Here is a 27026-nt window from a genome sequence, read left to right as displayed (position 1 = left end):
AGATCAGTCAGATGGATCAGAATTGGAAGGACCAACTATTCAAGGAAAACCAGAGCGGCCAAAAGGTACATCAACCAGTGCACCAGGAACATGACTCTGCTCAAGCAAAAAGATGTTGCAGAATTATCCAAAACATCCAAAGACCACCTCCCCCACAGCCTTTGCATCTCATTCACAATTCAGTGTCCACAAGACCATACACCCCCCACACACACACACACACACGGCACTAGCACAACCTACAGCCTTTTCCCTACAATTCTTTGATAGTGGAAAACAAGGAGAACTATGACTATGCATACACTGACAGACACCTAGAACTTTGCTTATTTAACACTAGTAATATAGATGTAAAGCTTAATATGGTTATATAGGTGTCAACCCTCAAAGTTTACTGTTGCTAATAAATTTGTTCATTGTTTATTTGCACACAAAATTGTGGTTTTCTGGAAAAAAAAATCACAAAATATTTATTGGGTGTCAAACAAATGTTAAAGACCAAAGCATCACCTACTCTCAAATTCATAACAGATATTTACAAATCATTTAAAATCCAGATTCAAGGCAAAACACAAAGTACACAAAAGTAGCACACCACAATAATATGGCACACTGTTAAAGTGATATTTTAAGGCCTCCCTCAGCCATATAGCTCCTTGATGGACTTTAGTTACTGTCCTTGTGTCTGGCTGTTCAAAATCAGCAGACAGTCTTTCCACTTCCCCACTCCACCCTGACAGTAAAGTTTCCCCTTCCCTTCACTTCACAAATATTATGCAATATTATTCTACAACAAGAATAGTTGCCTTACTGAGATCCAGCCTTCCCATGAGACATCGCCAGAGGCCTTTCAACCTAGCAAAAGCACATTCAACAGTCATCCTGCACCTGCTCAGACACTAGGTAACTCTCCTTGCTAATGTACGGGCATCCAGTGTATGGTTTCATAAACAAGGGAAGCAAAGGATAGGCTGGTTCCCCCAGAATCACTATTAGCATTTCAACCCCACCCAAATGAATGTGTCAGTCTGGGAAGTATGTCCATGCTTGCCAGGGCCGGCTCCAGCTTTTTTGCCGCCCCAAGCGGGGTGGGGTGGGGTGGTAAAGAGAGAGATATAACCGCGATTGGCGACACTTCGGCAGCAGCTCTATCGCACCGCTTCATTCTTCGGCGGCGGGTCTTTCGCTCGGAGAGGCACTGAGGAACCTGCCGCCGAAGACCCGGACGTGCCGCCCCTTTCCATTGGCTGCCCCAAGCACCTGCTTTCTTCGCTGGTGCCTGGAGCCGGCCCTGATGCTTGCATCTTTTGGAAAAGTCCAGTATACCTCAAAATGCAAGTGTCACATACACACACTGTCCATCCAACAACGTCAGTGAAATGTCCCCAGTGATCTATCAGTATTTGCACAGCCATGGAAAAGTACCCTTTCTGCTCATGTACTCAGTGGCAAGGTGGGATGGCCCAGAACTGGAATTTGCATCTCCTCTATCACCCTGCACACACTTTTGGGGTGGGAGGGGGGTGGGGGGGAAATGGACATTGCTTCAAATCCTCCTTCTATTTCTTGCATGTTCCCCAGAGTCTCAATACTGTGCAGCACAAAAGGCTTCATGGCCTTGCACACCAGGATGACAACTGCCCCCACAGTAGATTTTAAAATTCTGAACTGATTGCCCACAGCCCAAAAGTAGTATGAGGCTACAAGCTTCCAGAGCATGATTGCTAGATGCTTTTCCACTGTCAAAGCAGCTCTCATTCTGGTGTCTCTGCACTGGATGGCTGGGACATAGCCTCCCACATCTCAAAGTTTTGCAGCCACCGCTGATTGCCACAGATCTGTATCACAATGTGATGTGTTCCACCGCTCAGTGCTTGTTTCTTGGTCCAAAAATGCTGATCCACTGTGTGGTGCTGATCAACAAATGTCTGAAGCATCCTGAAGTTTCTATGCACTGTCCACATCATTCACTCATCCACCTCAGTGCATCCTGTCTCATCTTCATCAAAGCACCACTGTTCACTGTTACAGTGGCGGTCACTGAAGTTCTGCAAATACAGAATAATCACGTCCTGTCTCTAAAACCAGACACGAGAGCTCCGCTTAACTGTTCTGGATCCATATTTCTAATAGCGAGAAGGCAAAGAGAACAAAACCAGTACAAGGAACAGTGGGAATTTTTAAAAAGACATGAACATGATCATCTAAGAAGAAGCTTTAGGGAATGCAAGAAAGGAAATTGTAGGAACTTGACCCCGAGCTCCCATAATTCCCCGAGTGAAGTGCGGGTGTTCCACAATGCATTGCAAAAATGTTCTGCAAAGCACTGTGCTGGACAGTGATGTAGAGATATGGGGATGCCTATACATAGTGCACCACAGCTTCTGCCAATATAACCTCTTATATGTGATGCAAGCAAAAACAGCCAAGAGTGCATGTACTCTAGCAACATCAGCAACTGCAAGGCAGCAGAAGTTCTAGTGTAGAGATGACCTGAGCTGAGTTGTTAATATAAACAAGAGCAAGACCTGGTGTATTTATAATACTTAGGCTGCTTGAATCAGAAAATAATCTTAGGAAAAAATGTGCAGGTTTACCTTAAGGGTCTTTAGAATAAGTTGCAAGGACTTTTCATTCACTAGCTACAGTTTGAAGAATCGTAAGCATGCTTCACATCTGCTATCCCTTACATGTAAGGCAACTGATATTTATCCATGTCCTTATACACAATTATTCTGGGCAATACAACTGAGACACATCTAGCCCAGTGTTAAACGGGCAATGATGAATAAAATTACTTTTTGGGGGCACTTCTTTAAGCACCTATTAATTTGCAGACTATAAAGTCAGCTTTGCCTGTTTTGATCATCCACACACGTCTTCCTTTCTGTCTCCATTTTTAGATTTTTGGATTTACTGAACCATAAATGCTAAGGTTTCAATGAAAAACTACTCGTTAAGCACCAAATTTCCTGTTTCACTACTATATTATGTATGCAGATGGTACAACGTAGGAAGTTCTTTGATAGGACATTTTCCAAAAAGGCAATTAAAAAATATATTTAAGGCATAATACTCATAATAAATTCAGGCTGTGCATGGGACTGAACACATTCTAAGCTACACCATACTAGCGAGTGAAAAAAAAACTGCTCTCTCTATTCTTGGCTTTCACAACATCAATGCAATATAGTAGGTGCCATCAATTACAAAATAGTTTCTCAGACTGCACATACTAGTCTTTTATAGATGATCTTGGCTTGCTGCAAACAGAGTTTCTTTTAAAGGCTTATTGAAATATCAAAGAAAGGGAAAACATGTCTGAAACGGACAGCTGTAAAATCCAGTAGCAGTATCTTATCTAAGAATGAAATCATTGAAGCCCAGATACTCCGGAAAGAACTGAATAGATAATAAAAAGGACAGCTGTACAAGCAGCATCTGGGAAACCACTGCTTACTGAGAACTTGTGACAGAATGCAAAAAAGATGACCTTTGGTCAGGGATATCAAATATCAATGCAAAGGAGAAATAATTCATTGTAAAATAAACTCATTAGTTAATAGAAGGCACATCAGCAAAAAATAAAATCTAAGCAGGGTGAAAACTGAGCCCAAAGAAACATTTCTATGGATTCTCTCAGTTTTTCATCCAATTAATAGAAAACATACATTAATACAACACACAGAAAGATGGAAAGCGACTATAGTAACAATTTAAAAACAGCAACTTTTTGGGAGGGAGGGGGGAGGAGGGAAAATGGGATTTAATAAATGAAGTTAAACATACCTTTTCCAGAACTGCATGATCCACTAAACACATCAGTTTGGAACAAATGTCAGGTGCCTATTGCAAGAGAGAGCTTGGAAAGTTATATTTAAAAGGAAGTGTGACCTCATTAAATGAGATCACAAGCAGCCGCTTGAGAATCTTTGCATTCTTAAAATGGTCCATTACTGAGAAATCATGTGTTTAACATCAGTTCTGTGAAAGACAACTGTTCTAAAGGCTTAGATTTTCAGAGCATTTATGGTCATAGCCAACTCTCTATTTTATGACACTAAATTATATGTTCCCACCTCAAAAAAAAAAAAAAAAAAAAAAAAAAAAAAAAAAAAAAAAAAAAAAAAGAGAACAGGATCAGATCTGACAGAGCAAAATGTTTTCACAAAAGAGAAACCACAATTGCTTTAGTGTTCAGAGTGAACAAAAATGGAAAGATGCTAGTTAAACCCCTTATTGGAATGCTGTTGCTTTCCACCATGCAATAAGAATTACTTCAGAGGAAAGGTGAAGTGTATTTGATAAGATGGTTTTCCTAGACTTAAGGTTTTTCATCCCAAAGATTGAAAACAATCTACATTAGCATATATGTCTAAAACCCAGTGGTCAGAATTACATTTTATTTTAGAGCCTACAGATATTTTTTAAACTAGTCTTCAATGTGATAACCACAAGATACATAAAGAGCCTGACATTCCAGTCTCTTCTGATTTGCTCATGTCAAATCGCTATTCTCATTTTGACAGCTCTAACTAACAGGCACTAACATTGCTCTTTACTGTAGACGCAGACAATCTTCACAAATTTTTTTTATTATGAAACCCACCTACGTTGAAAAGCATGTCAGGGTGGGAGTGGTTAACACGGATTAAAATGGATTTCTGCAAGTGCTACCTATGTTGGTTTCCAAACTAAACCAACACTGATCTGAAAGAAGTCTTGTACTTGTATTAGTTTCCATCCTCATTCAACCCTCGGTCGCACTTATTAATGGCCAAAAACCAAACATGAAGATTTTATGTTAGAAAAACTCAGCAACAACACTGGCAGTCTGCATTATGATTTCCGTGGATGATCAAAATAGCATTCCCATATCATTCTCTCTCTCTTCATAGTGGAGATCTTTCACCATATTATGTATTAAAAAAAAATGCAAAGTGAGTTGACAGATGGTTATAAAGTTACAAGACTCATATTCCATCCATTATCTTTGGATCTCAATTATTCCTGGAAATGATATTAATTTATTCTCTGTCAGATAGATAGACAAATAAATGGTTTGTGAATATTTTAAAAGTCTGCAATGCACAGACGAGTCACAAAGAGGACATTCCAGAAAGTCTAAATACCTGCTGTAAAAATCAGGCTTTTTCAATACTGTAGAGAGGAGGAAATACAAACTGGTAGTGTCCAAACAGGTTTCATGTCTTCGGGTAAGAGGTTTCCTTGAAGAGTCCTTCACAAAATTCCAGTACTTTACCTTCCATTTGATAAAGTTCTGTCTGTGGATTACTAACATACTCATCTCATGACCTTAGTATCTAAGTAACAAGATGAAGTCTATGAAATAAATATAAATGCAATCTTTAAAGATTTTAGAAGTGGTCCCCAAAAAGGAAACAACCCACTAGTTGTTGGCAAATTTATCCAGGTGTTAGCTAGCCAGGAGGGAAAAAAACAAACACACAAACACAAACACCACTCACCAGTAGACTAGCTCCAGATTGGAATAAGTTGTAAGGATAAAGAATACGTTCATAATGGGCACGGATGTGTGAACCCACTGCCTTGCCTGGAGCAAAACCCATTCTGATGGCTATTTTCGTCCATTTTCTCTCCTTACAGACTAAGTCAAATCCACCTTCTTCTGCAACTAGCTATAAAGGAAAAATACAATGGTCACATATACAAAAATAAAGTCATTAGTGTATAAAGATCTACTGCCAGTAAAAAAAAAAAAAGTTACAAAGGAAAAAGCATTTCCTTTTGCAGCTGCTACCATATGCAATAAATACTTTAAATACAGTTTTCACATTAAGAGAATGCTGTAGCTTAAATCCTTTACTTAGCTAGTCAGAAAACTTAAAGACCTCTGAAAAAGTTTATAGATTCACAGATTCCAAGGTCAGAAGGGACCAATTGTGATGATCTGAATTGTTGTATAACACAGGTCACACAACTTCCCCAAAATAATGCTTTACAATATGCACCAGAAGGGAAGATTAGATGCAGGTTTATAGTTCAGACTAGTTGGAGGATTCTCTCAGGCTGCATTTCTAAGGCTCTACTACTGAATTAGCTATCCAACACTACTTTTTAGTGCAATATAACCCGCTCTTGTCGTGAATCCATTTCACAGAATATGTCTCAAGGCGTTAAATCATATATTAAAAACCCTCTAATGAAGTAGCTTACTAAAGACGACTTGACTTCAGTCGAGGAACAGAAGTAATATGACATCTTTTGCAGGAAAACAAGCTATTTAAAAAAATAGTCTTACCCTATTAAGTTGAAATAAATCCAAGATCTTCCTCTCTACATGTGGAATTTTCAGTGTACATCCTTGGAGCTCCCAAAACTTTGCAATCTGGTCCAGAAAATTCAGCTTCACACGGGTCTGAGCCTAACAGAAGACAGTCTGCTTTCAATATGCAGTTCAATTTAGCTTCCACTTCCCAATGTTTTCAATATTACAACATTTTCAAGTTCAGATCTTCGGTTATGTTCCAAAATCCCTCTTTAAATGTATTTGCACCTAGTATAATAAAGCTAGACATGACTGGCTTCCTTTCATTTTTGTTTATTTGGGAAAGATGCTGGATTGACTGCATTGAAATTGAAGTTCTCCAGATATCTAGACGTATAGCCTTGTCAATGTGCTTGAACTCTATCATAGATTGATCACATTTGTTTGGGAAAGGAAACTTCTGTCTCCACTGGGCCTTTGGCATCCCGGCTAATACCACCAATTGTGATTTCAATTTCAATGTATCCACCATTTGAAGGCAATGACTGGAATCAGTTGTTTTAAAAAAGACTCGCTATTCAATCTTAAGAGCCAGTGTCACCTCCTCTATATTCTCTGCGTTAGACCTGATCCATCCTCAGTAATGATGTTCACTGGCTCTGTTAGGAAACCTATCCACTCCAAAGGACTAGATCACTGAGGCAAGAAGCACAGCGGAGGACCTACAGAGTGGCAAACCTTCCCCACTCACAGATGTGCACAGGCAATGGTGAGAGCAACCTTACTCCTCCTTTGCTGGAGTAAGAAGCAGCACCAGTCCCGCCAGTAGTAAATTCTGTAACTAGGTCCCTGGGCATTAGAGGGATGGGGTAATGTGGCATGCCCCAACAGGACCCCTTCCTGCACCCCTCCTCCCAAAAGAGCTACAGATTCATTTCTGATGCAGATTTGTGGATTTACCCAAATACAAATTAATGAGATTTACTACATGGATTAATTTCCTTCTGTGAGGGGATTCATCTTTCAAGTCATCTTCACAAATTGTCTTTAAAGTTACTGAATCTACACTGTATCTGTAGTGAACACTGGTCAAATAAACAGAACCTTTGGCTGCCAAAAATGTTTTCTCCCCTACCACATAATGCATTTGCCAGTACATGTTTTACTGCAAAACATGGGGGGGAGGGGAGGGATAGGTCAGTAGTTTGAGCATTGGCCTGCTAAACCCAGGGTTGTGAGTTCAATCCTTGAGGGGGCCACTTAGGAATCTGGGGCAAAATCAGTACTTGGTCCTGCTAGAGAAGGCAGGGGGCTGGACTTGATGACCTTTCAGGGTCCCTTCCAGTTCTATGAGATAGGTATATCTCCATATGTTATAAAACTAGCAACCAGTAACTTTAAAAAAAAAAAAAAATCATACTCTGAATCAGACAGGTAAGTGCCAGATGAATAATGGTCTAAACTCTAATAAAACCCTAATTCTATCAAAATACATTTTTTTTATTTTTATCACCACAAAGTGTCTACAAGAACTGAGCTGTGATTCATCTTATATTAGCTGGAATCAGAGCTCTACCTTTGAGCTTAGAAAACATTTGCTGATATTTTAAACCCTATGAAACTTAGAATAAGTTGTTATCCATACCAATCTGGTCCACTTCCATTTGATAAAAAATTATTCCACCCTCAAAGAGAACTTTAACATTACATTTCAGCAGACTTATGTGTTTAGACGCTACACCATCATTAACATCAACGAGACCTGGTACAGAGTTAGGCCTGGTCTACACTAGGAGGTTATGTCGAATTTAGCAGCGTTAAATCGAATTAACCCTGCACCCATCCACACAACGAAGCTATTTATCTCGACACAGTGATCTCTTTAAATCGATTTCTGTACTCCTCCCCGACGAGGGGAGTAGCGCTAAATTCGACATGGCCATGTCGAATTAGGGTAGGTGTGGATGGAATTCGACGCTAATAGCTCCGGGAGCTATCCCACAGTGCACCACTCTGTTGACACTCTGGACAGCAGTCCGAGCTCGGATGCTCTGACCAGCCACACAGGAAATGCCTCGGGAAAATTTGAATTCCTTTTCCTGTCTGGCCAGTTTGAATCTCATTTCCTGTTTGGACATCGTGGCAAGCTCAGCAGCACTGGCAACGATGCAGAGCTCTCCAGCAGAGGTGACCATGCAATCGCAGAATAGAAAGAGGGCCCCAGCATGGACTGATCGTGAAGTCTTGGATCTGATCACTGTGTGGGGCGATGAGTCCGTGCTTTCGGAGCTGCGATCGAAAAAACGGAATGCGAAGATCTACGAGAAGATCTCCAAAGCCATGACGGAGAGAGGATACAGCCGGGATGCAACGCAGTGCCACTTGAAAATCAAGGACCTGAGACAAGGCTACCAGAAGACCAAAGCGGCAAACGGATGCTCCGGATTCCAGCCTCACACATGCCGTTTCTACGAGGCACTGCATTCCATTCTAGGTGCGGCCGCCACCACTACCCCACCACTGACCGTGGACTCCGACGATGGGGTATTGTCGACGGCCGCTTCCTCGGAAATGTTCACGGACGGGGAAGATGAGGAAGGAGATGAGGAGGACGAGGCAGTCGACAGCGCTTACAATGCTGATTTCCCCGACAGCCAGGATCTCTTCATCACCCTCACGGAGATCCCCTACCAACCCTCCCAAGGCGTTAACCGTGACCCTGAATCAGGGGAAGGATCAGTCGGTAAGTGTTTTAAACATGTAAACATTTATTTTGAACAGAACAGGAATGGAATATTAACAATGGGTATTTCATGATTACTTTGCCCTAGGCGCTCTACTTTTTAGTCCTTGCCAGTGCAGCTACTGGAAAATTATGTCAATATGTCCGGGGATAGAGCAGAAATCCTCCTGGGACATCTCCACGAAGCTCTCCTGGAGGTAATTTGAAAGCCTTTGCATCAGGTTCCTGGGGAGAGCAGCCTTATTGCGTCCTCCATGGTAGGAAACTTTTCCGCGCCAGGCTAGCAGCAAGTACTCCGGGATCAGTGCCTCACACAGCATGGCGGCATACGGACCTGGTTTTTGCTGGCATTCACGCAGCATGCGGTCTTTCTCTGTGTCCGAAATCCTCATCAGAGTGATATCGCTCATGGTGACCTGCTTTAAATTAGGGGAATGTTAGTATTGGGACTGATTGCCTGTTCCTTTACATAACTGTAACCGGCCGTTTACAGCCACGCGGTGGAGGCGGGACAGGGGCAGCATACAGGGATCTTTCCTGGGGACGGCCACGAGGGGAGTGGGACAGGGGCAGAGTTCATGCTGGCCAGATTGCCGGCAGCAGGAACTGGCCAACGCTAGAGGCATAGCTTTGAACGTGAAAGGAGGGCACTGCTATAAATTACGCTTTCAGCAGCCAAAAGTCTATGGCTTACCATGTCCGCCTGCTATCCGAATTCCGCTGTCCTGCCCCGCTTGTGTGATCTGTTCTCCAAGACCCCAGGCACTGAATGGGAAGGCCGAAAATTCGACCTTGTCCTGAGTGCACATGTGATAGGTGCTGTGCATGGTCTTGTTCACAGAGAACTAGGTTCATTGTTCATAAAAATGTATCTTTGTGAGGAATTCACTCCCTTTTTCCCATCCCACAGCTGCGAGTGTCTCCCGAGCTACCCCGGCATCTCCCTCCCAGAGGCTGGCGCAGATTAGGCGGCAAAAGAGAAGGACACGGGACGAGATGTTCTCAGAATTTATGGGCTGCTCCCAAGCCGAGGCGGCACAGCAGACCCAGTGGAGGGAGAACATGTCGCAATACCAGCGATCACACAGCGAACGGGAGGACAGGTGGCGGCAGGAAGACCAGCAGGCGACTCAAATGCTGCTTGGACTAATGAGGGAGCAAACGGACACGCTCCGGCGCCTTGTAGATGTTCTGCAGGACCGGAGGCAGGAGGACAGAGCCCCGCTGCAGTCTCTCTCTAACCGCCCTCCCCCGCCACAAAGTCCCAAGAAGGAGGGGCGGCAGGGGCCGTGAAAACAGTCACTCCACCCCTGCAGACTGCTCAAGTACCAGAAGGCTCTCATTCCCAAAGATTTGATAAATCCTTTCCTTCACTCCAAAAGCACCTCACCCAAGCCCCCGTCCCAGTTTCATCCCCTGTCTAGTTGTTAATAAAAAATACGTTTCTGTTAATTACTGTTTCCGTCATGTTCTTTTAGAGGACAGTGTGTTTGAAGGGGGGAAAGGGGGTTGGTAATTGGAGAGGACAGTTACCTTTACCAGGGTACAGACAAGGGGGCAGGTTCAGGAGCAGGTCACACACACATTGCAGTCACTAGGCACCCTGGTCAGTCTGGGAGGTGGTTTTCATGTTCTGTGGGGGGGGGGAGGCGATGTGAGTTTGTGGCGGGGGAGGGCGGTTACAGATCTTATGCAGCGGTCCTTAGCCTGGATGACAGAGCCACGCAGCAGGGGATCTGTAACCGTCCTCCCCCGCCACAAAGTCACATAGCCCCCACACAAAGAGTCCCGAAAAGGAGGGGTGGCAGGCTCCGTTGAAACAGCCAGTCCACCACTGCGGACCGCTCTAGGAGCAGGAGCCTGTCATTCCTCGAGTTTCAACCCTTTACCACGAAACCCTTAATAAAGAAAAAACGGTGTTAATGAACAAAGTTCCATTTATTTAATTTTTAAAGGTGTGTTGGAAGGGGGGCAACAGGGTGAAGGGGGTATGTAACTGGAGAGGATAGTCAACATTAAGTGGGTAAAGAAACGGGGGCAGGTTCAACTTCTCTTTAAACAAACTTAATAGGTCACAGGTTATCCTGCTCACTGTGGAACCTAGCTTTCAAAACCTCCCGGATGCACAGCGCGTCCCGCTGGGCTCTTCTAATCGCCCGGCTGTCTGGCTGGGCGTAATCAGCAGCCAGGCGATGTGCCTCAACCTCCCACCCCGCCATAAACGTCTCCCCCTTGCTCTCACAGAGATTGTGGAGCACACAGCAAGCTGCAATAACAATGGGGATATTGGTTTCACTGAGATCAGAGCGACTGAGTAAGCTTCTCCATCTCCCCTTCAGACGTCCAAAAGCACACTCCACCACCATTCTGCACTTGCTCAGCCGGTAGTTGAAGAGTTCTTTTTCACTGTCCAGGGCACCTGTATAGGGCTTCATGAGCCAGGGCATTAGCGGGTAGGCTGGGTCCCCAAGGATCACTATAGGCAACTCCACATCCCCAACAGTTATTTTGTGGTCCGGGAAGTAAATACCTTCCTGCAGCCGTCTAAACAGACCAGAGTTCCTGAAAACACGAGCGTCATGAACCTTGCCCGGCCATCCGAAGTTGATGTTGGTAAAACATCCCCTATGGTCCACCAGTGCTTGCAGCACCATTGAAAAGTAGCCCTTTCTGTTAATGTACTGGCTGGCCTGGTGGTCCAGTCCCAGGATAGGGATGTGAGTTCCATCTATAGCCCCACTGCAGTTTGGGAATCCCATCGCGGCGAAGCCATCTATGATGACCTGCATGTTTCCCAGGGTCACTACCTTTGAGAGCAGTACCTCAACGATTGCGTTGGCTACTTGCATCACAGCAACCCCCACGGTAGATTTGCCCACGCCAAAGTGGTTCGTGACTGACCGGTAGCTGTCTGGCGTTGCAAGCTTCCAGAGGGCTATCGCCACTCGCTTCTGGACAGTCAGGGCTGCTCGCATCCGGGTGTCCTTGCGCTTCAGGGCAGGGGACAGCAACTCACAAAGTTCCAGGAAAGTTTCCTTATGCATGCGAAAGTTTCGCAGCCACTGTGATTCATCCCAGACCTGCAGCACTATGCGGTCCCACCAGTCCGTGATTGTTTCCCGGGCCCAGAATCGCCGTTCCACACCATCAACATGACCCATTGCCACCATGATGTCCACGGCGCGGGGTCCCGTGCTTTGCGAGAGGTCTGTGCCCCTCTCAGACTTAATGTCCTCACCGCGCTGCCGTAGCCTCCTCGCCCGATTTCTCAGCATCTGCCTCTGAAAAAGGTGGATGATAAGGTGCGAGGTGTTGACAATGGCCATAACTGCAGCGATGATCGCAGCGGGGGGCTCCATGCTCGCAGTGCTGTGGTGTCCGCGCGGTCACTCACCAGAAAAGTGCGCGAACTGATTGCCTGCCGGCGCTTTCAGGGAGGGAGGGCGGGAGTGACGGTTGAATGACGACAGTTACCCAAAACCACCCTCGACACATTTTTTTCCCCAGCAGGCATTGGGGGCTTGACCCAGAATTCCAATGGGAAGCGGGGACTGCGGGAACTGTGGGATAGCTGCCCACAGTGCACCGCTTCCAATGTCGACGCTTGCCCCGTTAGTGTGGGCTCACAAAGTCGAATTACTGTTCGTAGTGTGGATACACACGTTCGACTTTATAATATCGGTTCCACTAATTCGATTTAAGTAAAATCGAACTACTCTCATAGTGTAGACATACCCTTAGTTAACATTCCTTCTGTTAGTTCAGCAGCATAGTATGAAATCGATCTTCTACTCTGGGCTTTTCTGAAAAGTGGTAATGCTACTTTAAAGTTGCAATGAACTTATGAATCCCACAGAACCCCATATATGAAACTGCCCTCTTGTTGACTATGCCTGCGGAGAATCAACTTTCCAAGGCAGCTTTTAAAGATTTAAAATTCATGTCAGTTTTAAAATGCCTTTCGGCACAGGGAATAGGCACAATCAATGCAAAAATAAACATTTTTAAACTTAAAAGAAGCTTTCAAAAATTCAGACTAAGCAACTGGCTTCAAAGTGGTCAATCCAGTGACATAATGCAGGATTTTGCTGTTTGGCCAACAAGTTTGTCATACTTAATGACAGGTTATTACATACAATTCTTGGAGACAAAGTGACAGAAAATGATTAAGGGCACGGCTACACTAGAGAGTCTCCCGCCGACATAGCGCTATCCATACCTGTAATTACGTTGCTTGGGGTGGGGTCATCTATTCACACCCCTGAGCGACATATATGTTATGCCAACATAGGCTATGTCTACACTTAAGTTTAAGAACATCTTCCTGGCTCATCACCGGTTTTCACTCAAATTTTTCTCAAGCATGTGCAGAATGAATTTTGTTATGTGCAGCAATATGGAGGTGATGTGTTACACACCACCTCCATATTGGCAAACATAACAAAATTCATGTGGCGAGAGTGGGACCAAGGGGTTCGGAGTGTGGGAGGGGGCTCAGGGCTGGGCAGAGGGTTGGGGTGAGGGGAGAGTGAGGGTTCCGGCTGGGGGTGTGGGCTCTGGGGTGGGGCTGGGGATGAGGAGTTTGGGGTGCAGGCTACCCCAGGGCTATAGTGGGGGAGAGAGGACTCCCCCCTGCTCTCTCCCCCCACAGCAGCACCTGGGCTGGGGGGGGGGGGGGGGGGGAAGAGGCACCCCTCCCCCAGCCGCAGCAGGTCCAGGCCGGGGCTGGGTTGAGGCCGGGGAGGGATGCCTCTCCCTTGGCCGCAGCAGGTCTGGGGCTGCGGCGGCGCGGGGGGCGCCTCTCTCCTGGCTGCAGCAGGTCCGGGGGAGGGGCATCTCTCCCTGCCACAGCCCTGAACGCCTATGTGGTGCTGAATAGGCTGCTGCACAGCTTAGAGGGAATTAAGTTCATCACTAGCTGTCTATTCCCTGCATCTAATCCCTTCACTGCTCCCTTTCTCCACCACAAACTTATTGTGCTGACCTTCCAAGCTCTTCATATAAGCCTTCCCTTTTCTGAACTATTATCTTTCCAAGAGGCTGAGTCCTGCCACCTTCCCTCTGCCATCTATGCCAGCCTCGTCCACTTCTCCCACAGGGACCTCTGCACTGTCTCCCCTAAAGTCCCTTACTCCCAGTGGAAAATTCTAAAGCCACCAGCTTATCCTCCCTCACGTCCCTCCTCAAAGCTCACACACCATAATGCATAAAGAATACTACCATCTCAAAACAGCAAGGCAGGTGATGAGTTATTACTGCTACTGACCAGCTAAAAGTTGCCCACAGAACTAATCCATGCTAAATTATATTACTTTTGTTATCAACGTCTTTCCTCACCCCTAACCACTTGTCTCATTTTTATGAATGTAAGACCTTCAGGGCAGGGACTGTCATTTACTATATGTTTGTACAGTGCTTTAGCACAATGGGAGCCTGACCTGGTTGAGGTTTCTAGGCACTTCTGCAATACAAATGTTAAACTAGGGCTGTTGATTAATCGCAGTTAACTCAAAAAGGAATATGTAGAGAATATGTAAAAGAATAAATGTACATAAATCGGACATCCTTAATGGTAACATACAAAAGCCAGTAGGAGAACACTTCAATCTTCCTGGACATTCTATTACAGATTTAAAAGTAGCCATAGCTGAACAAAAAAACTTCAGAAACAGATTTCAAAGCGAAACTGCAGAACCAAAATTCATTTGCAAATTTAATACCATTAATTTGGGCCTGAATAGGGACTGGGAGTGGCTGGCTCACTACAGAAGTAGTTTTTCCTCTCCTGGAGTTGACACCTCCTCATCAATTGTTGGGAGCGAACTACATCCACCCTGATTGTATTGGCCCTGTCAACACTGGTTCTCCATTTGTGAGGTAACTCCCTTCTCTTCATGTGTCAGTATAATAACGCCTGCATCTGTAATTCTCACTCCATGCATCTGAAGAAGTGGGTTTTTTACCCACAAAAGCTTATGCCCAAATAAATCTGTTAAGTCTTTACGGTGCCACCGGAGTCCTTGTTGTTTCTGTGGATACAGACTAACATGGCTACCCCCTGATACTATGACCTAAAGTGTCAACTGACATCAGTGGGAGCCACAGTGCGTCAACACCATGGAGTATCCATCCCAGTGTTATTTTTAAAAATATTTATTGTTTTATTAAATGCAGTTTGGAGCAAAGGTGACCTTTTGCTTCATTGCACATGCTAAAGAATGAACTACTTTGAACATATTTACTCCTTCAAGAGGACTAATGTTAATGGCATCAGTTTCTGACACTACCTCCAATTCATTCAGCCTCTGGATCCGTGGAGTAAAATGAAGTTTATCGACATCACATGCAAATGGTGGCTGCCAGTCCTGGGGAAAGAGAAAAGTTTCAGTAAACACAATAGGAAAATTCAATACATTCTTTGTGTTTACAAGCTAGATACACCTAAAGTTAAAACAAAGCCAAACCTAAAGACAGCCTCACTTCTCCTCCATTTTCAAATGTGAAGAAATCTAATATTTTCCCCAAATGATCTCACAATACTCAAACACCTCAACACACACATTCACTCACTAAAAGTAAGAAAAAGCACAGCACTTTACAATGCTGTCTTCTAAAAATTTGAAGTTTTTTATTCAGGTTTGATTCTTTTTGCTTTCATTAAGAAATTATATTCATTGTGTCTTTAAATAGATTGTTTTGACATGTAATGAAATAGGTCTTCCATTGATACTCTGAAACTAAAGATGTAACTCACAAAGATTAGCCTTTAATCTCAGAGACAGATAGAGACATACACAAATCAGTCCATCTTCCTACTATGTCTCTGTTTGGTAGCAGAAGGCGAGAAGGGTAATACATGTCCCAGAGTTAGGATGCCCACTGTAACTAAGGTCACATTCCAAAATGGGAATCATGCATCAGCTAGAGATCTTGTCTGTCAAGCAGAGATAGTAGGTGTCTTTGGCAGAGCCTACTGTGCCATTTCCTTCATACAGGAAAAGGCCCTCGTGGTGGAGAGAACATAGTTACAACCTCCAGACACAATCTGTTCAAATGTTACATATGCTACTTATTTGTTTTTTCCTATTAGGAATTTTTGCTCTCAACATATAAATTAAACAGGTTCGTTGGCCACAAAACCAACTGCAATGCACAGTATTGAGTGTACAGTATTCCTGAAAAGGCAATTAGCTGGAATCAGAGACTTAAAATGCTCAGGAGACACATAAGCACATCAGGTAAATAGTTTCTTTGCTTCTCATACCTCATAGACTTTAAGATCAGAAGGGACCAGCATGATCATCTAGCCTGAGCTCCTGTACATTGCAAGACCACAGAACCTTACCCACCCACTCCTGTAATAGACCCCTTACCTCAGATTGAGTTACTGAAGTCCTCAAATAACGGTTTAAAAAGACTTCAAGTTACAGAGAACCCACCATTTACACCAGTTTAAACCTGCAAGTGCCCCAGACCCCATGCTTCAGAGGAAGGGGTTTTTTTTTGTTTGTTTGTTTGTTTGTTTTAAAACAGGGTCTCTGCCTGATCTCCTAGCAACAGCAGCTATGTGGTCAACCAAAAATAACTACTTCAGGAGTACCTTGTTTAAAAATATTCAGAAACAGCTGAAATATATCTAACAAGAAAACACACGCACACCACCACTCTTACTTCGACAGAGATCATCTAAAGTTGGTGGGTAGCATTTACATAAGATAACAAAGCAATCTCTCAGACCGCTGACATTTGTCACATGCAGTGTAGTTATAGCCATATGTGTCTAATATTCTGGGACTGACAAGGTGGGTGAAGTAATATCTCTTATTGGACCAATAAAAATATTACTTCACCCACCTCGTCTCACCTATATCACAGCCAGTTGGTGTGGCAGTATAAAGTTTATTTAGTAGAACCAAATTAAGCTTAGTTTAAATCTGATACCAATTTCTTACATATCAAAGTATCTTTTTTTTCCTTTGTAATTATAGAAGGATAATAATGGTAATAGAACTTCTGATATTGAAGCGACAGTATCATTTACCAGGGAAGATCATATTTGCCTTTTCTCAATGACTCCCTGTGGATTAGGCAAATTCAAAATCAGTATCATGGGCAGTATGTTTGTTATTTTAGCAGGAACATTTAACATGAAAACTGTTATAGTCTCAAACCCAATCTCCATCGATTTTCAAGACTTTTTCACTATTATAGTGATGTCACATGCATTAGGGTTTCTTTACTATTATTACTTTTGATTTATACCCTTAATTTGGCATAACTGTGCAGTATGAGAAGATCATGTCCAACATCATATCAAGTCTGTGGCAGAGCCAGAATGCTGAAAAATTGGAGATAGTTCAGGAAGAGCCACAAGAAAGATGCATAATGAGGAAAACACACTTACAATGAGGTAACTTGCCAGGGAGCAGATTTCTACTATTACTTTGTTAGCAGATAAAGACAAAGATCCAATGGACTGGAAGCTGAAATCACCGAAGTCCAAAGTGGAACTAAGGCTAAGTCTACACTTGCCATTTAAAGCGCAAAAAGTCCCTTTTTTGCACTAAAACCCCGGGACCGTCTACACTTAATAACTTTTTGTGGTGAAACTCAGAAGTTTCACCGCAAAAAGAAAAACCACTTTCACGAGAGGCATACAGCTCTTTCTGCTGTTCTTTTTACACTGTTGTGAAAGTGAACGACACGTTCTACCTGTGTAAACACCTTTTGGCCTCCAGAGGATATCCAGGGAAAGTTCAGCACACAGTTCCATGAGGATGGCCCTCCGCATATGAAAGTTTTGAAGCCACTGGTGGTCATCCCAGACATGTATAACAATATGATCCCACCACTCTGAGCTAGTTTCCCTAGCCCAAAAACGCCATTCCACACTGCACAGCTCCTCAGTTAATGCCAAAAACAATCAAATGTTACTTATTTCCATTTCAGGCAGCTCATCAGGCATCTCTGACTGCAGCTCTCTTTGCAAGTTTAAGAACAGCTGCACTGCTAAGCGTGATGTGCAAGTGACAGCTATCAGAGTAGTGGACAGCAGTGCAGGATCCATTCCTGCTTGTAGATGAGGCGGAGAAAGCAGCCAGACAGCAGGGGTTTTTTAAAAATGCAGCAAAAGAAACAAGGAAGTAATGAGGCTGCTGGGACATGAAGCAGTGAATCACGGGGCACTGAGCAGGGACCCAGAATGTCTTCCGCTCAGCCCCTCCCCAGACCTATCAAGAGAGCTGCACTGTGGGATAGCTGCCCTACAGCGCTCCTCTCATCAGGGATGGAAGTGCTGCTAGTGTAAATACTCTCTGACACCTAAGGACTTAAGTGAATACACAAACCAGCGCTTTTCTTTTCCCGGTTCCCTATCACCAGTGAAACTTACAGCGCAAAAACTCTGCACGTGTAGACATAACCTAAGATATAAATGGGTAATTTACCATTGAACAAATTCCCAAGGGATGGCAAGATTTGAAATCTTTCTAAAAGATATGATCTAGTTTCATTCCAGAAATCTTTGAACTTAGCTAAATTCTAGTGCCTCTGTTATGCAGGAGGTCAGATTAGATAATCATAATGGACCCTTCTAGCCTTAAAATATATGAAAGGGAACCTTTTACACTAAGATTAAATAAAGGGAATTCGTATCATTTGAGTGACTAATAACCTATACCAGGTGTCGGCAACCTAAGGCACGCGTGCCAAACATGGCACCCAAGCCGATTTTGAGTGGCACGCTGCTGCCTGCCCGGTGAGAGGAGGAGGAGGAGGAGGAGGAAAGCACCACGCTGGGGGAAGAAGCGGGGGAGGGGGGAAGCTTGGCTGCCGCAGGACCAAGCTTCTGCCTCCAGAGCGGGGGGGGGGGGGGGTGTCCCTGCCCCCAGCCCCACTCAGCCTCCCCACCCACCGCTCTCCCCTACGGGGGCAGGAGGCAGAAGCTTGGTCCTGCGGCAGCCAAACTTCCCCCTTCCCCCGCTTCTTCCCCCAGCGTGGTGCTTTCCTGCCCCTCCTCCTCTCCTTCCCTGAGCCGATCAGCTGATGGCCCTTGTGGGGGGAGGAGTGGCAGCGTGCTTCCTGCTCCATAGAGGAGGCAGAGAAGAGGTAGGGACAGGGATGGGACGGGGCATATCCCTTCCAGCCCCCTGCCCTGAGTCGCTCAGGGCAGGGGGCTGGGAGCACCCCCACGAGCCAAGCACGCCAGCCTTCTGCCCTGAACCCCCCCCCCCCCCACCCGGCCTTCTGCCCTATACCCCCACACACCCCCAGCCCTCTGCCCTGACCCCTGAACCTCCCCCCACACCCAGCCTTCTGCCCTGCACCTCCACACACACCCCAGCTTCTTAAACATTTTGAAAACCTTGTTTACTTTACGTACAACAATACTTTAGTTATATAATATAGACATAGAGAGAGACCTTCTAAAAACGTTAAAATGCATTACCAGAACGTGAAACCTTAAATTAAAGTGAATAAATGAAGACTCGGCACACCACTTCTGAAAGGTTGCTTACCCCTGACCTATACATACGCCAAAAGCAGCACTTCTTCTAGGATGCAAGCAAAGCTGTGCATCATCTCATCGGAATAGCATATTGACAAGTTGCATGTGTAAATCCTAGACTACTATACACATTTCACAATACCTATAATAGTCCTGAGCCAGTTGATTGGTTTCAGGGAGCTCCTGCTTTTAACCAGCCAATACTTAAATAGTTCCTGTACAACTCACCTAGTCACTGTAAAACTTCTCTCCCTTGGCTAATCATAGTCGGTTATGATGAAAATTTCTGTTAGTTAATAAAATTACATAACACCAGAGAGCCCAAACTCTCACTATGACTGACTTTTTACAGTTCGTAGTTTTTAAACTAGAGGGGCCTGAAAAATCATGAGACTTTGACAGTGAAATCTTTTGGGGGCAATTTTTAACTCATTAGAACTCAAACCATTTAACGAAGTTTGTTTAAACTTTTCTGAAAATTCTAAATTTACTCAGATTATATACTGAAAATTTTGGACAGAAACTGTTTTTCCTATAAAACACTGTTTTCAGAAAAGATCTACAATGATATGAGGTCTGTAAAACCTGCCTTTAGAAACTATTTAGCTTATCCAAGAGAAAGATAAGAGGTGGTAGCTTGATCACAGTCTACAAATACCTCAATGAGGAGAATATTTATGATGATAGAACGCTTTTTAGTCTAGCAAACAATAGTATAATGGCTATCCAGTATCCAACGGCTAGAGCTGAAGCTACCAAAAGTTCAGTCTACAAATAAGGCATAGATTTTTAACAGTGAGGGTAATCAATCACTGGAACAATTTACCTAGGGATGTGATGGATTCTCCATCACTTGAAATCAAGTGAAATCTTGTTGGGGGGGGGGGGGGGGGGGTTACCTACCTTCCATAACTACTGTTCTCCAAGATGTGTTGCTCGTCTCCATTCCAAGTAGGTGTGGGCGCACCAGATGCACAGCCGCCGAAGGTTTTTCTCCTAGTGGTATACATTGGGTCGGCTCAGACGGCCCCTGCCAACCCCCCACCTTGCCAGCTGGCTCCAACAGAGGGGTAGGCGGGTGGGTCTTAGAATAGACATGAGCAACACATCTCGAAGAACAACAGTTACAGAAGGTAGGTAACTGTTTTTTCTTCTTCTTCGAGTGCTTGCTCAGGTTGATTCCAAGTAGGTGACTCCCAAGCAGTTGAACAGGAGAGGTTGGAGATCACTGACTCGCAGATTGCAGCACCACTCTGCCAAACGCGGCATCTTCTCTAGCTTGCTGTGTAATGGTGTAATGCAAAGTGAAGGTGTGGCCAGACGACCACATTGCTATCCTACAGATATCCTGGATCGAAACCTGTGCCAGGAATGCCGCAGAGGATGTCTAAGCCTTGTGGAATGTGCTGTAAGCACTGGAGCAGGTACCTTTGCCAAGTCGTAGCACGCGCAGATACAAGACATAATCCATGATGAGATTCTTTGGAATGAGACCAGGAGGCCCTTCAATCTGTCCGCTATGGCCACTAAGAGCTGAGTTGACCTGCAAAATGGTTTTGTCCTCTCAATGTAAAAGGCCAATGCTCACCTTACATCCATGGAATGAAGTCTCTGCTCTTGGTTACTGGCATGCAATCTTGGGTAAAAGACAGGGAGGGATATGTCCTGGTTCATGTGAAATAGCAAGACTACCTTCAGAAGGAAGGTTGGGTGAGGACAGAGCTGGACCTTGTCCTTGTAGAAGACCCGGTTACGGAGGCTCAGATGTGAAGGCCTTAATCTCAGAAACCCTCCTGGCCGACGTTATGGCTACCAGGAATGCTACCCTCCAGGACAGAGCAGCAAACATGTTGCTAGGGGTTCAAACAGGGGCCACATGAGTCTCCATAGTACTAGATTGAAGTCCCAGGGAGGGACTGGTTGTCACATGCGAGGGTACAGCCTGACCAGTCCCTTGAGAAAGCGGCTGATGATTGGACTGGCGAAGATAGAGAATCTTTTCCACTTAATCAGGTACGTGGCCCTCATGGATGGTTTTCTGCTGCCTAGGAGGACCTCTCTGACGGGTCCTGATCATGTCAACTCCCAGAGGTTTAGTCATAGAGATTCCATACCATGAGATGGAGAAACTAGAGCTTCGAATGCTGAAGGCAGACATGGTCCTGGGTGATGAGATCTGAGCCAAGGGGCAGACCGTTTGGAGCCTCCACTGACAGGTGTAGGAGTGTGGTGTACCAGTACTGACACAGCCAGGTCAGAACTTCTCTTCTTCCTGACCTTCAGCAACACCTTCTGTAGGAGTGGAATTGTCGGGAATGCATAGCTGGCCCCTCAATGGGAGGAGGAATGTGTCTGCAACTGAGCCCGGGCAGTGATTCAGGAAGGAGCAAAATTGCAGGCACTTCCTGTTGTGTCTTGTTGTGAACAAGTCTACATGGTGAACTCCCCACCATTGGAAGATGCTGTTCACAATGTTTTGGGCGAATGGACCACTCATGGCTGGAGAAGGACTTTCTGAGGTGGTCCGCCAAGTCATTTTGGGACCTAGGAAGGTAAGAAGCCACGAGATGTATTGAGTGGGCTATGCAGAACTCCCACAGTTTGAGGGATTCTTGACATAGGAGATAGGAGCATGCTCCACCCTGTCTGTTTATATAGAACATTACTGTTGTATTGTCCATTGTGACCAATACACATCTGCCCTCCAGGTGGACTCGGAAGGTCTGGCAGGCTAGGCACACCACTCTCAGCTCTCTGACAGGGATATCTAGTGAAAGCTCCACCTGGGACCAGAGGCCTTCAGTCCAGAGTCTCCCCAGATGAGCTCCATAACTACGGACAGCGAGGGTTAAGGTCTGAAAAAGGGCACTCCTCCGCAGACAGCCTGCATATTCAGCCACCAAAGAAGGAACTCAATTACCCAATGAGACCACTATGTCTAAGTGGTTTCAGTTTGGATATACTGAAGCCAGCCAGGTTTGAAGAGATCTGAATCACAGTCTTGCATGCTATATGAAATACGTGTAGGCAGCCATGTGACCCACGAGCTTCAGGCAGTTCTGTGCCTTGGTGATGGGGTAGCTTCTGAGGCCTTTTATGATGGCACATATAGCCCAGAACTGGTACTCCAAAAGGAACGCTCTGGCTTGGCCAGAGTCTAGTACTGCCCCTATGAACTCTATCCTCTGGATGGATGACAGAAGTCAACTTCTGTAGGTTTACCAACAAGCTTAACTTGTCGGCTTGATATGGTCAACATTCGACATCTGCCTCCACCTGCTCCCTGGTGTGGTCCTTGATCAGCCAGTCCTCTAGGTTCGGGTAAACCTGTACCTTCCACTTCCTCAGGAATACAGTGACAACTGCCATGCACTTGGTGAACACTCCAGGGGCTGCTGATAGGCCAAAAGGGAGGACCGTGAACTGGTAGTGGATATGGTTCACTACGAACCATAGGAATCTTGTGTGTCCTGGGACAAAAATACACATCCTTCAAATCAAGGGCAGCATACCAGTCCCCCGGATCCAGGGAGGGGATAATGAAGGCTAAGGAGACCATGTGGAATCTCCGCTTCTTCATGAATCTGTTGAGGTTTCGCAGGTCCATGATGGGTCTGACACCGCTTGGCTTTCGGGGTCAGGGAGTAGAAACCCTTGCCCCATAGCACTCGAGGGACCTCCTCTACTGCTCCCTCTTTTAAGAGTGTCTACAGCTATTGGATCAGAAGTTGCTCATGAGAAGGGTCCCTGAAGGGAGACAACTGAACTGTAGGGAGTATCCCATTCGTATTGTGTGTAGCAACCAGCGTTCTGAAGTAATCTCAGCCCATGCACAATAGAAATGGGATAAACGGTCTTAAAAACACAGGGGTGATGGATCCGGCACCTGAACTGGTACACCGCCCTCGGGCGCACCCTCAAAAGTTCTGCTTCAGCCCAGATGGCTGCTTCACAAGCCCAGGTCCTTGGGTGGACGAAGGAGGAGGAGGACACCTTATCCTATAATTCCTGCCATGCTTTCTGCTATAATCTTGCCTAGGTTGAGATTAATAGAAGTGAGGTAAGGGTTGTGTTTTAAGGGTCTCCTCTGAGGAGCCAGGGTATGGAGCAAAAGTGACTTGAGTAGCCCTCAAGTCCTTTAGACTGTGGAGTCTCGAGTCTGTCTGCTCGGAGAAAAGGGACAAGCTCTCAAAAGGGAAGGTCCCGTATGGTCTCTATGGTGCCATGAGGGCTATCAGCTCCCTAGCCACCTCAAATATTTCCAGTGTGGAGGGTAGCTCTAGTATCTCTCCATGGCTCTCACTCGGAAGGGAGTCCAGTGGTACTGGACACAACTGACCTTTCAATGGGGTCCAAGTCAACGATACCGCTCTGAGTAATACAGAGCTTGAGTAGCTCGGCACGATCACACTCCACTCGAGTCTTTACACCCTGCTGGCCTTACCATAGGCGAGCACCCCGTTAGTCATCTTTTGCTTCTTGCGAGGCACCAGTTCCACACATACCCAGGAGTGGAGCTTCTTGATGCCAGAGAGCCCTGTCAGTTCTGAGAGTCTCTGGCAGCAGTCTTCTCTCAGTGCTGGAGTCTCCCTCATTGTTGCTGGTGTGCTCTGCACTGAGGCAGATGTGCTGGGTGCCAGTGAGCCGAACTTGGCTCCAAATGTGGGCAGAGGGATGCCTCCATCAGGAGGAACTTCAGTCTCTGATCCCTCTCCTTTTTAGTTCTGGAACGAAATCCCCTACAAATCTGGAGCGATCCTTTTGGTGGGAATTCCACCAGACACTTTAGGCAAGAAGCGTGGGGGTTGCTCCTGGGCATAGACTTCTGGCAAGCCCCATATGGTTTAAACCCTGGAGACCGAGGCATACACCGGTCCCAGCGGGATGAGGGGGGGGGTGACCCCGAAAAGTGGGGTCCTAACTACTCTAACTCAATACACTAATCTATATCCAGGCAGAAACGAGAAGTCCACTAGGGAAGGACTTGCAGATGCAAGAGAGAACCAGGTGTTCTGGTTGCCTGACACAGGCAGTAAGAAGGAACTGAAGAGGCAGGGAGTCAGCAGGGTCCTATATATGGCACCATCTGGGCACAACTCCAGGAGTCACTGGAGCTGACCTGATGGATACCACTAGGGGAAAAAAGCTTCCGGCGGCTGTTCATACAGCATGCACACACCTACTTGGAATCGACATGAACAAGCACTCAATGAAGAACTGGGGGAATTCTAAAGGACTGCCAACATAATTCCAGTATTTAAAAAGGGTGAAGGGGATGACCCAGGGAACTATAGGGGTAGCCAGGGTAAAATAATGGAACAGTTAATTCATTATCAAAGAATTAGAGGCTAAATATATAATTAATGCCAATCAGCACCGTTTCATGGGAGGTCAGTTTTGTCAAACAATCTGGGTGTTTTCTGTTTTAGAGAAGACTAAAGGTCTGATTGATACAGGCATCTGTATTGTTACAGTACACTTTGATTTCTCAAAGGCATTTGACCTAGTTCCACATGACGTGATTTTAAAAATGGCAATATATGGAATTATAGGGCACACATTATATGGATTAAAAACTGACTCATTGACTGATCTCAGAATGTAGTTGTTAATGGGGAGACATCAATGAGTGAGGGCTATTTTTAGCAGAGTTCCCCAAGGAACGGTTCTTAGTCCAACACTATTCGATATTTTTATCACCAATCTAAATGATTCTATAAATCTTTGTAAAATTTGCATAAGACAATGATTGGTGAGGTAGCAAATAATGAGAACAGGTTACTGCTACAGAGTGATCTGAATTCACCTGGTTAAACGGTCACAATCCAACAAAATGCATTTTAATACAGCCAAAAGCAAGGTAATACTTTGGGGAACTAAGCATACAAGGCATACTTTACAGGATCATAGATCATCTTGGAAAGCAGTGATTCAGAGAAGGATTTAAGGGTCATTGTGGATAATCGCCTCAACGTGACAACAGTGCAATGGCGTGACAAAATGAGCCAACGCAATCCTTGGATTTATAAAAAGGGGACTATCAGGTAGAAGTAGAGGGGTGATCTTGCATCCATACGCCACATTGCTAAGCCCACCACCAGAACATAGAGTCCAGTTCCTGTATCCATGCTTCAAGAAGGATGTGGAAATACTGGAAAGAGGTCAAAGGAGGTCCACAAGGATGATCCAGGAGCCAAATAACAAGCTTTACAATTTGAGGTTTAAAGAGCTCAACTTATTCAGCTTTTCAAAGAGAAGGCTGAGAGAAGATTTGATTACTTTTGTACAGGTACTTAACACAAATGGAGAAAGAGATATTCAGGGGAAGCTGAAGATAGACAAATTCAACCTTGAAATAAGGTGCAATTTCCTAGCACTGAAGGGTCATTAAACATTGGAACAGCTTACCATGTGAGGTGGTGGACTCATCATCGCTTGGAGTTTTAAATATAAGAAAGCATATATTTTAGAACAATATTTCAATTCAGCTTATGGGAGAAAGTCTATGACCTGTGTGTGCAGGGGCTGGGCTAGATAGTTGTGGTGGTGGTCTCTTGTGTCAATCTCTGAATTCCCCTGCTCAAGCCACAATCAAGGAAGAAGGCCACACTGGTTAAAAAACTGACATGGTTTAGAGGGGAAATGAAGGCAGCTCTAAAAAATAATATATAACAAAGGGGAAGTTGATACTGATGAATATAAATCAGAAGCTAGGAATTGTAGAAAATTGATAAGGGAAACAAAGTGACAAAACAAGAAATCTATAGCCAGCACAGTTATGGACAATAAGGAAGAGTTTAAGTATATTAGGAACAAACAGAATTCTAACAATGATATTGGTCCACTACTAAATGGAAATGGTAGAATTATCAATAGTAATGCAGAAGACACAGAAGCATTCAACAAATATTTCTGTTCTTTATTTGGGGAAAAACAGATAATGTCATATCATATGATGATGACAGTCTTTCCATTCCATTAATATTTCAAGAGAATGTTAAAAAGCAGCTATTGAAGTCAGACAAGATAACTTGCATCTACGTGTTTCAAAAGAGGAGCAGCCCACTGGACCGTTAATGATTTTCAATACGTCTTAGAACCCTGGGGAAGTTCTAGAAGACTGGAAGAAAGCTAATGTTGTGCCAATATATAAAAAGGGTAAATGGGATGACCTGAGTAATTATAGGCCTGCCAGTCTGACATCTATCCCAGATAAGATAATGAAGCGGCTGATATGGGACTTGATTAATCAAGAATTAAAGAAAGATACGCTGTCCATAATGCAAGAAGGATGCTGATAAAATGAAAAGGGTTCAGAGACTAAAAGATTAGAAAACATGCCTTACAAGGATAGACTCAAGAAGCTCAATCTGTTTAGATTAACAAAGGGAAGGTTAAGGGGTGACTTGATTATAGGGTTGCCAACTTTTTAATTCCAGAAAACTGAACACCCTGCCCACTGCCCTGCCCCTTCCCTGAGCGCCCCCCCCCCCCCCCCCCCCCCCCCCCCCCCCCCCCCCCCCCCC

General features: G+C 44.8%; 1 protein-coding gene across 1 annotated transcript in view; it reads right to left on the bottom strand.

Moving 5' to 3' along the window:
- Positions 1-27026, bottom strand: part of KDM5B (lysine demethylase 5B) — a 199517-nt gene that overhangs the window by 162090 nt on the left and 10401 nt on the right. The window contains exons 2-4 of the mRNA XM_026655093.2: positions 15281-15358; positions 6284-6406; positions 5490-5660 (exon numbers count right to left, since the gene is read on the bottom strand). Of these exons, the coding sequence (XP_026510878.1) occupies positions 5490-5660; positions 6284-6406; positions 15281-15358 (372 nt within the window). The remainder of the gene's footprint in view (positions 1-5489; positions 5661-6283; positions 6407-15280; positions 15359-27026) is intronic.

The sequence above is a fragment of the Terrapene carolina genome, unplaced genomic scaffold (assembly GCF_002925995.2).
Source record: "Terrapene carolina triunguis isolate 2854851 unplaced genomic scaffold, T_m_triunguis-2.0 Scaffold195, whole genome shotgun sequence".
NCBI classification, from domain to species: Eukaryota; Metazoa; Chordata; order Testudines; family Emydidae; genus Terrapene; species Terrapene triunguis.
This window is presented reverse-complemented; position numbering and strand designations above follow the sequence as displayed.